We start from the raw sequence: 12,209 nt of genomic DNA on the forward strand, positions 1-12,209 counted from the left end.
TGGTACTCAAACGAGCATTAATTATATATTATAATTATTTTACCTGTACACAGACCAATTCCGAATTAAGATAATTATTTATTTGGCGAAGTACTTTTATATTAATTTTTATTTCCAAATTTCACTGAGAAAAATCCCACATTATGTAACATATTCAATGAATATTGAATGAATTCAGGGATAATATTACACACTGTGGTTCCCAGCATTCCTCTATATCAGGGGTCTCAAACACCCGGCCCGTGGGACAAATGTGGCCCGCAGGACACTACTTTGAGGCCCCCGCCTTGATATGAAAGTTTAATGTTAGTGCGGCCCCCGCGCAGAAGAAAATTATTACATTTGATTAATGTTCATGTTAAAGGTTAAATAACTGTTAATAGTTATCCTCGCTATCAGTGTGGAAGTGGTAAGTTTTTGGCTATTTAAGTTGAAAGGAAATAACTTGAAGGCTACCGTTTAGGTCGCTAGCTCTCTAGTTTGCGAGTTAGCATGTGTCTCAAGACCCCTGCAGTTGCGCAATATGTTGTAAATAAAAAGAGTATAAATGTGACTATAGTCGTGTTTTGTCATGTCTACAGGGCTCTAATAATGCTTTGTTCATTTTAATGTGAAAAAAATAATTTGTCTACCCACCAACTATATGTGGTTTCTTAAGTTTTTATTATTATTATTATTATTATTATTATTATTATTATTATTATTATTATTATTATTATTATTATTATTATTATTATTTATTACTGATTTTTTTTAGTTTTTATTATTATTATTATTATATTATTATTATTATTATTATTATTATTATTATTATTATTATTAATTACTGATTGATTTATTTTTTTATTCTTGATTTGTTTATTATTTTTCATCTTATTTTGTGTAGAAACATAAAAATTAAGATATTTGATTTTTTATTTTTTATTTGAGTTTTTATTATTATTATTATTATTATTATTATTATTATTATTATTATTATTATTATTATTATTATTATTATTATTTGAAATGACATTTATTTTATCAAATGGTGTGTACTGTAATATGAAGAGACTGTAAACATAAACAATACACACACACTGTTACAGAATTAGAGTGCATTATCTGAACCGCTGGTGTGTTTACACAATTTTCTGCCCTGCCACTCGTAATCTCTTTCAGTCCCACAACTGCTGAAGCCAACAAATAAATGACTATTACGTAACAAATGTGTTCACTTCGCTTTATTTGTTTTATTGATTCTGAGTGTTTTGCAGATGGCCATTTCACGCTAGAAATTCTTGCTGCTCCGCCATCATCTCCTTTTAGTTTGGTAACACCATGCCCACCTGCGGAACAACGCAGCATCAGTTTAGCAGTACAAGGTTAATGTTCTTCTGCTTATGAGACACAACTCTTTCATCTTACTTTGGTACATAGTTTCACTTCTTGTGACGTTTTTTATGCAGGAAACAATAAATAATAATGAGGTATTATTCCAGAATACCGTACCTTGTCTGGACTCATTCTTGGACACATCCAATTGTACAAGTAGTAATGTAGGTTCTTGCCGCTGATGTTGAATTTGAGCTTTTCCAGGTAAGTGTTGTTATCCATCACATCGAGAACAATGAAGATATCGTAGTCTTTCTGTTAGTAAAAACAAAATAAAAATTTTAAAGAGGAAAGAAACAGTTTGTCTGGATTTTTTAATGTGTTTTTTCTATATTATACTTATGAGATACTTTATCAAGTACACCAACATAACCCAAAATACAAATTTGGTTTGTCTTTGGAACTCAAACTTACAAAAGTACAATAGAATGAATATTATAATTATTATTATATTATTTATATATTTATATATATTATTTAATTAATAATGTTTTAAAATAATTTCAACAATTATTATATAATATATTATAATTATTAAATTATATATATTTTAATAAGTATACAATTTTAATAATATTTATTAATAATAATTAGCAAATAATTATTTAATAATTATTATTGATCATTATTAAAATTATTAATATTTTTAAAAAATATATACAAATACATAATACAAATATATCGAGAACAACGAAGATATCGTAGTCTTTTTGTTAGTAAAAAAACATTTAAAAATTGTTTTTGGAACACAAACTTACAAAAGTACACTAGAATTAATATTATAATTATTATATCATTTTATATATATATATAGATTTATATATATATATTATTTAATGAATAATTATATATTATTTAAAATATTAGTAATTTTAATAATTATTATATAATATATTATAATTATGACCCTAATATTAATCATTTTAATAATTATTATATAATATATTATAGTTATTCATTCATTCATTCATTCATTCATTCATTCATTCATTCATTTTCTACCGCTTATTAAATTATTAATATTTTAATAATTACAATTAACATATTATACTTGTTTATAAGTGTTTTTTCTATATTATACTTATGAGATACTTTATAAAGTACACCAACATAACCCAAAATACACATGTGGTCTTTGGAACACAAACTTACAAAAGTACAATAGAATTACTATTATAATAATTATTATATTATATATTATATTATAATTATTAAAAATTATAAAAATTATATTTATATAAATATAATTATAAAAAATATATACAATTATATAAATTATATAAAAATAAATAAAATAATTAATACTTTTTAAATTAATTAAATATTAAAAATATTAAAAATATTAAAAAATATTAAAAATATTAAAAATATTAAAAATATTAAAAATATTAAAAATATTAAAAATATTAAAAATATTAAAAATATTAAAAATTCATCCATCCAAGGCAGGCTGGGGCCTATCCCAGCTGTTATATTATCACTTATTATTGCATCCTATTGACAGGATATCCTATTAGAATTTTTGATACAGCTTGTGTATCAGATCTCATTTTCGTTCTCTTTATTCTTCGAGTATTTAGTACTCACAGATTTCGCCAGGACCAGCGTGTCCTCCATGAGCTCAGCAAGGTCTGCACCGCCGTTTGATGCAACATAGAAGAGGTGAGCCACCTTCAAGTCCTTGTGAACCGCGTGGTTTAATACCTTGGAGGAGATTCCGTAGAAGCTCACCACATCCGTGAGTGCACCATCATCATCCTATATAAGGAAGTATATAAGTATATATGAGTAGTGGAATATATGTTGTTAGAATATATATCAAACATAGTCTGACCTCCACCACATAGGTGTCAATCACACCCCCTCTTGGCAAGAACCAGTGCTCCACTTCCTGCAGAGACCAACTGTGCTTGAGGTGAAACTTGCTGAGGTTTGCTTGCAGAAGAGCGTGCGTCCTCACGACATCGTTTTTGACCATCGCTCGCAAACCTGGTATCTTTGTCACCTGGAATATATATTATTGTAAAACGGCGAAGGTACAGTAAAGAAAAGAAAAAAGGGTTTTTGCCTCTAGGTGGCAGCATACACAAACCTCAGGGAGGCGGTTGAATTTGAGGGCTCTCTGCAGAGGCATGTCTCCTCGTATGCCTGGGTACTCCATCTCCACCAGCTTACGGAGGTTCAGGGGTCGATGCCATAAACTGAAATATGAATTTGTAGACAGTTCCTAAGACAAGACATATAATACAATGCTCTGTTTTTTTTTTAAAATTAGATTCTTATTTGTAAATATTCATTCAGTTTCTACTGCTTATTCTCAAGAGGGGGTGCTGGAGCCTATCCCAGTTGTCTTGGGGCGAGAGGCGAGGTGCAATCACAGAGCACATTTCGACAAACAACCATTCACACTCACTGAAATTATCAATCGCCTAAAATATTTAATCTAAAATAGAAATACTTTTTTCTACAATCAGTAAGGATGTAATCCAGGGTGTACCCCGCCTCTCGTCTTCGGTACACCCTGGACTGGTGGCCAGCCAATCACAGGGCACATATAGACAAACAACCATTCACACTCACATTCATACCTATGGACAATTTGGAGTCGCTAATTAACCTAGCATGTTTTTGGAATGTGGGAGGAAACCGGAGTACCCGGACAAAAAAACCCAGGAGAGGGGAGAACACTCCACACAGAGATGGGCGAGAGTGGAATTGAACACGGGTCTCCTCACTGTGAGGTCTGTGTGCTAACCACTCGACCGCCGTGCAGCCCTCATTTGTAAATACATTCATTTTCTACCGCTACCGCCATATATAAAGCCCACATTAATTCATTAATTCATTCATTTTCTACCGCTTATCCTCACAAAGGTCGCAGGGGGTGCTGGAGCCTATCCCAGCTGTCTTCAGGCGAGATGCGGGGTACACCCTGGACTGGTAGCCAGCCAATCACAGGGCACATATAGACAAACAACCATTCACACTCACATTCATACAGCTTTACTGATTGTAGAAAAAAAGTTTTTCTACCTGTGATTAATTATGAGTTAACTATGTATAAAATGTGATTAATTTGTGATTAAATATTTTAGGCGAATGATAATTTCAGTGAGTGTGAATGGTTGTTTGTCTATATGTGCCCTGTGATTGGCTGGCCACCAGTCCAGGGTGTACCCCGCCTCTCGCCCCAAGACAGCTGGGATAGGCTCCAGCACCCCCGCCACCCTTGTGAGGATAGTAGAAAATGAATGAATTAATGAATAACATCAATAAGAATAATACAAGAAATGCTGGAGCCTATCCCAGCTGTCTTCAGGCAAGAGGCGGGGTACACCCTGGACTGGTGGCCAGCCAATCACAGGGCACATATAGACAAACAACCATTCACACTCACATTCATACCTATGGACAATTTGGAGTCGCTAATTAACCTAGCATGTTTTTGGAATGTGGGAGGAAACCGGAGTCCCCGCAAAAAACCCACGCATACACGGGAAGAACATGCAAACTCCACACAGAGATGCCCCGAGGGTGGAATTGAACTCAGGTCTTTTATAAATATAAATCATTGTATTAATTTTTCATACCTGCAGGAGCTGATGGGTGTAGGCAGCACTATAGCAGCTGTGTACACCGCCTGGCCCACACCCTGCTGTTGAACACGTCTAGTAAGCTCCCGAATCAAAACCGGGGTCATTCGCTTGAGGCGTAGCTTCTTATGAACACACAGAAATTTGATCTGCGCCGTTCGCTTCTCCCTGCAGGACAACAAAAGGTTCCACTTTAACAGACGCGCTCTGACAAATTGCTCTTCCAGCTTGTACGTTTAATAACGCTTGGCATTTATTTGCTGTTGAGTCGTTCGATTGGTGTTGAGTCGTTCGATTGGACGCTAATTGAGGTATGGCGGCTAAAGAGGAGGACACTTTTTAAGGACACGTGACAGAGCTTGAGGAGCAATTGTCTACTATTTCAAGGGGAACTGCATGTTTGTTTTTGTTCTCTTTTTCTGTGCATTCTAGCATGAAAAAAATAGTTAATATGAGCTAGCTAACAACAAACGTCATTGAAAATATTTTGACGCTAAAGCCCTCACAAAAAAACAATATTCCATTTATATACCTGACTTTAATAATATTAACCAAGCTACAGCAATGTTGTTATTGTAGCAGCTAGCATGAAAAGCTATTTTTAACTGACGGGCTAACATAACCCGTCGCAGCATCATTCATAGACAGAACTAATATTCGCTACAAAGACTCAACAACATGCTCGTCAGCATTTTTTTGTCATGTGCTGGAAGACACAGCCATCCCAAGGAAAGCGGACATTTTGTGGCTAACTGTTGTTATTGAAGGAACTAGCATAAATACATTTCGGTTGTGTTTTAAATAATCAAAATACGGCAAGATATTGCAAGTATTACATGTTATCATCGGTATATTCATAGTATTTATAGCGTATGGCAATGATGTGCATTGTTAGCTAGCTCATATTAACACTTTTTCTCATGTTATAATGCACAGAAAGAGGAATGTAAAGAAATTTTGCAACATTCCAAAAAAGTACAGTTCCCATGTTAATGCATGATTATAGCATGTAATCAAACCATGTAATGTTGTTAGAAGTTTTTTTAGACAGCTTCATAGTGTATCCCAATAATGTGCATTGTTAGCTAGCTCATATTAACTCATTTTCTCATGTTATAATGCACAGAAACAGGACTGTAAAGAAATTTTGTAACATTCCAAAAAAGTGCAGTTCCCATGTTAATGCATGATTATAGCATGTAATCAAAACATTTAATGTTGTTCGAGGTTTTTATTAGACGGCTTCATAGTGTATCCCAATGATGTCCATTGTTAGCTAGCTCATATTAACTCATTTTCTCATGTTATAATGCACAAAAAGGGGACTATAAAGAAATTTTGCAACATTCCAAAAAAGTGCAGTTCCCATGTTAATGCATGATTATAGCATGTAATCAAACCATTTAATGTTGTTAAAGGTTTTTTTTAGATGGCTTCATAGTGTATCCCAATGATGTGCATTGTTAGCTAGCTCATATTAACTCATTTTCTCATGTTATAATGCACAAAAAGGGGACTGTACAGAAACTATTGCATTCCAAAAAAAGTGCAGTTCCCATGTTAATGCATGATTATAGCATGTAATCAAACCATGTAATGTAGTTAGAGGTTTTTTTTAGACGGCTTCATAGTGTATCCCAATGATGTGCATTGTTAGCTAGCTCATATTAACTCATTTTCTCATGTTATAATGCACAGAAAGGGGACTATAAAGAAATTTTGCAACATTCCAAAAAAGTGCAGTTCCCATGTTAATGCATGATTATAGCATGTAATCAAACCATGTAATGTTTTTAGAGGTTTTTTTAGACGGCTTCATAGTGTATCCCAATGGTGTGCATTGTTAGCTAGCTCATATTAACAAATTTTCTCATGTTATAATGCACAAAAAGGGGACTGTACAGAAACTATTGCATTCCAAAAAAGTGCAGTTCCCATGTTAATGCATGATTATAGCATGTAATCGAACCATGTAATGATGTTAGAGTTTTTTTTAGACGGCTTCATAGTGTATCCCAATGATGTGCATTGTTAGCTAGCTCATATTAACAAATTTTGTCATGTTATAATGCACAGAAAGGGGACTGTAAAGGAAATATTGCAACATTCCAAAAAAGTGAAAAGTGCAGTTCCCATGTTCATGCATGATTATAGCATGTAATCAAACCATTTAATGTTGTCAGAGGTTTTTTTTTAGATGGCTTCATAGTGTATCCCAATGATGTGCATTGTTAGCTAGCTCATATTAACTACCTTTCTCATGTTATAATGCACAAAAAGGGGACTATAAAGAAATATTGCAACCTTCCAAAAAAGTGCAGTTCCCTTTTAAGGATACTTGGTAGGGTGTTTGTGTAATAATTGTTAAAAAAAAAATAAAAGCAACAAATGAGACTGCGGAACTAAATAATAAGACAAGGAAAAAATACAATCCAGTAATAACAATGAGCTACTCACATGTCGTATATATGCACATCTGCAGGGACTGCTCCGATGAAGCCCACTAGCTTCTTATTAGAATCCACCCTGATGCCGCAGTGCCACTGGGCCAGCCAATTTGGAGGTTGCAAGGCCCTTAAGAGGGAAGGAAAACACAGAACATGGTGTGCAATATGAATGAACGTTAAGGGCAGTTTAACGGCTTCAAGCGTTTGGATGTGGAATGAATTCAGCTTCTATGCCTCTTTACCTCCGGGCCGAGGAATGCTGGAGCTCTAGGAATGTTAATTATTCATTTCAAAGTAAATTATGTTATGTTTGCATGTAAGTGCTCCCTGAAGGTAGAGATAGCGTTTATGGAGATTATAGAAAGGCAGAGAAGAGATGAGAGCGGCAGGCTTGTTACTGATACAAGGGTTGAGTGGAGACCACATTTACAGGAGACAGCTGCTAAATGTGAGACAATGGAACTTTTTGTATAACATAGAATAGCATAGCATAGCATAGCATAGCATAGCACAGCATAGCATAGTACAGCATAGCACAGTATAGCATAGCATAGCACAGCATAGCACAGCACAGCACAGCACAGCATAGCATACTAGCATAGCATAGCATAGCATAGCATAGCATAGCATAGCATAGCATAGCATAGCATAGCATAGCATAGCATAGCATAGCATAGCATAGCATAGCACCACACAGCATAGCATAGCATAGCATAACAAAGCATTGCATAGCATATCTTAACAGGATAATATAATCTTGCAAAATTCATAGCATAGCATAGCATAGCATAGCACAGAATAGCATAGCATAGCATACTAGCATAGCATAGCACCACATAGCATAGCATATCTTAACAGGATAACGTAATCTTGCAAAATTCATAGCATAGCATAGCATAGCAAAGCATAGCAAAGCTTAGCATAACAGGATAAGGTAATCTTGTAAAATTCATAGCATAGCATAGCATAGCATAGCATAGCATAGCACAGCATAGCACACTAGCATAGCATAGCATAGCATAGCATAGCATAGCATAGCATAGCATAGCATAGCTTAGCATAACAGGATAACATCATCTTGCGAAATTCATAGCATAGCATAGCATAGCATAGCATAGCATAGCATAGCATAGCATAGCATAGCATAGCATAGCACGGCACAGCATAGCACACTAGCATAGCAAAGCATAGCATAGCAGAGCATAGAATAGCATAGCATAGCATAGCATAGCATAGCATAGCATAGCATAGCATAGCATAGCATAGCATAGCATAGCATAGCATAGCATAGCATATCTTAACAGGATAATATAATCTTGCAAAATTCATAGCATAGCATAGCATAGCACAACATAGCATAGCATAGCATAGCATAGCATAGCATAGCATAGCATAGCATAGCATAGCATAGCATAGCATGGCATATCATAGCATAACAGCATAGCATATCTTAACAGGATAACATAATCTTGCAAAATTAACAAAACATAGCCTCGCATAGCGTAGAATAGTATGACACTGCATAACATAACCTTACTCTAGCATAACATAGCCTTGCATCACATCATATTTAACTTGTCATAACTTTGTAATGAATGAAAATATGCAGCAATATAGTAAGGCGACTCCTGGCTGAATACAAAACCCGATGGACATTAAATATGATACCATTTTTACCATTATACCAAGGGAAAGGTAACGATTAAAAATGACCTACCATCGCAGATACTCCATAGAAAAGTCATATCTGATGGTGTTGTCATCATCCTCAGTGTAGTTCTCATTGAGCAGCGTACAAAGCTCTTGCAGCTGAAAAGATCCAGAAGCAATTTTCCTCAACCTTGCAGTAAGCTTCACCGGAACCAATATCTACTTCTTCCAGGGGGGGGGAAACTTCTAACATAAAATGCAAAGTTACTTTGAATAGGCCATCTTTAACAGCATGCAGCATACCTCCGTGGGGTTGCTCAGGTCCACGGTGTCCCAGGAGAAACCCTGAGGCAGAGAGTAAGGCGCCTCTCGAACGCTGGCTTCACCTTCTGTTATTTGGCCCTGGCTTGTCATGGCTTCACCTGGTTTCATGGTATCACACGGAGGATTTTTAACATGAAGGAAAACACCATCTCATGACAACCATGTCAAGATTTGTATGCCAATGTTGTAGTTTGCCGTGATGTATCATGCTGAAGGGGTATATTTGGAGGCTAAATAAATATTACATATACGTTATGCCTGAGCAACCATGATGATAATACAAACATAATGGGCAAAACTACTTACACTATTTACTATAAGGCAGTAGAACCCTGGGATTGCTGTTTGTTAATCAGCAAAAAATTAACAAACCCCCAAAATATAACGGGAGTAACATAACATGACGTAACATAACGTGACGTAACATAATGTGACGTAACATAACGTGACGTAACATAACGTGACGTAACATAACGTAACATAACGTGACGTAACATAACGTGACGCAACATAACGTGGCGTAACATAACGTGGCGTAACATAACGTGACGTAACATAACGTAACGCATAACGTAACACATCATATCGCATTGTGACATATCGTAACGTAACGTAGCAAAATGAAACATAATATAGCCTAGCGCAACGCAGCACAGCGCAACGCAACACAGCACAGCGCAAAGCAGCGCAAAGCAGCGCAAAGCAGCGCAAAGCAGCGCAACGCAGCGCAGCGCAGCGCAACGCAACGCAGCGCAACGCAGCGCAACGCAGCGCAACGCAGCGCAACGCAGTGCAGCGCAACGCAGCGCAGCGCAACGCAGCACAGCGCAACACAGCACAGCACAGCGCAACGCAACGTAGAGCAACGTAGCGCAACGCAACGTAGCATAACACATCGTATCGTAACGTAACATAACATAACATAATGTAACGTAACATAACGTAATGTAACGTAACATGACGTAATGAAACACAATATAGCCTAGTGTGATGCAGCGCGCAACGCGATGCAACGCGGCACGACGTGGCACGATGCGATGCAACGCGACACGACGCAATGCAGCACAGCGCAACGCAGCACAGCGCAACGCAACACAGCGCAACGCAGCGCAACGCAGCGCAACGCAACGCAACGCAGCGTAACATATCGTATCGTGACGTATCGTATCATAACATAGCGTAGCGTAAAACATAATATAGCCTAGCGTGATGCAGCGTGATGCAGCGTGATGCAGCGTGAGGCATCGCAACACAATGCAACGCAGTGCAGCGCAACGCAACGCAACGCAACGCAACGCAGCGCAGCACTGTACACAATAATTAGCTGTCATTAAAATTTTAATTTCCAAGTCCTTTTCAATAAGTCCCTTGCAATAAAAACACAAAAAATCCTGTGTGAATGACTTTGCCTAAAGACAGATTGTCAGTTCATTCTGATGCTTCCATCCTCTAGACCAGTCATGGGTGACCTGGGGCCTTCAGAGCCATATATACAGCCCCATATACAGCCCCACATACAGCCTGCATTACAGCATTTCATTTTACCTGCCTAGCAAATAAAAAATGTGTTAAAAAACATTTCATTTACCAAATTTAGGGACCGGCTGTGTGTCCCAGAACTTGTAAGTGCGTCTCTTGGCCTGCTTCAGCGTCCTGGGTAGAGTTTGTCCCAAGGAGAAAAGGTGTAGTGCCCTTTGGATCTCCTGCTGCTTTTTTTCCGGCAGGGTGTCCAACTTCAATAACAATTGTCTGTAGTGTTAAATTCCGTAGGACACACACACAAAAAAAAAAAAAATTTGACAACTCATACAGACCATTTCAAATGGATCCCTGGGTCCCTTTTGTCTCCATTTATCTGGCTTCTTTTTGCTTTTCCTCGCACCGTCATCTGCCGGCTTCTTATCTCTGGAAAATAAATGACGTCTTCATTCATTTTTCACTTAAAAAAGAAAACTACAAGCATACTCACGCTGACTTGGAATCAGTCATTTTGACAGCTCCTCCAAGTTGAGAGCGAGGGTGCTTTTTCTGACACATTGGGGGCCCCTCGGTTTTTTGGCTCTTATCTCTTGCCGGCATGCGAGGGGAGGAGTATAACCGCTTAAGTCACCCATCCCAAGTGGGACAGATAAGCCAAGACTAACCACTCACCTTCTCACGGTCTTCATGTGTCTGCTGCAGATTAAAGCGGCCTGATTCCAACCTCCGCCTTAATTGCCGTCTAATTGCACAATACGATATCTGCTGCTCGGCACTCGCTCTTTTTTTTTATTTTCCCGGCACATCCTCTTTTTCTTCTTTGCAACAACCCCAAGGGAGATCTCCAAAGCCGTCCCCCATGGAGTCTGCTGCACCCTTCTGGTACCCGTTTGGGGACTATGCTCCAGAGTCCAGCTTTTGGTTCCTCTGGTGCTGTAGTGCCTTTGGTGCTTGTGTTTCTAATTGAAATGTACAGTAGATAAAAAGATACACAGCTTTAAAATGCATCAGTTATTTCTGTCTATACATCTGTCATGTGATGCGTAATATACATCTAGCAAATCTAAATCTAGCATTAGCATGTGTCATACATGCGAGGGGTATAGTTGGAGGCTAAATAAGATACACCAAAATATTACATATACTGTATGCCTGAGCAACCATGATGATAATACAAACATAATTTACTATAAGGCAGTAGAGCCCTGGGATTGCTGTTTGTTAATCAGCAAAAAATAAATAACCCCCCCCCCCCCCCCCCCAATATACTATAATATAACTTCATAATAATAAAGTAAACTTAAACCCCCAATGTAACATAATGTGACGTAACGTAATGCAA

The 12,209-nt window shown here is 37.1% G+C and overlaps 1 protein-coding gene across 1 annotated transcript; it reads right to left on the bottom strand.

Moving 5' to 3' along the window:
• Positions 1–1,208: 1,208 nt before the first annotated feature.
• On the bottom strand, positions 1,209–11,494 carry LOC131109686 (glycylpeptide N-tetradecanoyltransferase 2-like). Its single transcript, XM_058061934.1, has 12 exons — positions 11,358–11,494; positions 11,203–11,293; positions 10,977–11,121; positions 9,368–9,486; positions 9,132–9,223; positions 7,425–7,541; positions 4,965–5,135; positions 3,467–3,575; positions 3,209–3,379; positions 2,962–3,132; positions 1,492–1,629; positions 1,209–1,328 (listed from the first exon to the last, which is right to left on the bottom strand). Exons 1-12 carry the CDS (start codon positions 11,465–11,467, stop codon positions 1,305–1,307), a joined length of 1,458 nt encoding a protein of 485 aa, XP_057917917.1. The 5' UTR covers positions 11,468–11,494; the 3' UTR covers positions 1,209–1,304.
• Positions 11,495–12,209: the final 715 nt, after the last annotated feature.

This window comes from Doryrhamphus excisus, chromosome 22, assembly GCF_030265055.1.
Source record: "Doryrhamphus excisus isolate RoL2022-K1 chromosome 22, RoL_Dexc_1.0, whole genome shotgun sequence".
NCBI lineage: Eukaryota > Metazoa > Chordata > Actinopteri > Syngnathiformes > Syngnathidae > Doryrhamphus > Doryrhamphus excisus.

Excerpts from the sequence above, each read along its gene's own strand:
- LOC131109686 (XM_058061934.1), bottom strand. The coding sequence starts at position 11,467 with ATGCCGGCAAGAGATAAGAGCCAAAAAACCGAGGGGCCCCCAATGTGT. Across the intron at positions 7,542-9,131 it reads TCTATGGAGTATCTGCGATG|GGCCTTGCAACCTCCAAATT; the intron begins GTAGGTCATTTT and ends TTCCCTCTTAAG. Across the intron at positions 1,329-1,491 it reads CAAGAATGAGTCCAGACAAG|GTGGGCATGGTGTTACCAAA; the intron begins GTACGGTATTCT and ends GTTGTTCCGCAG.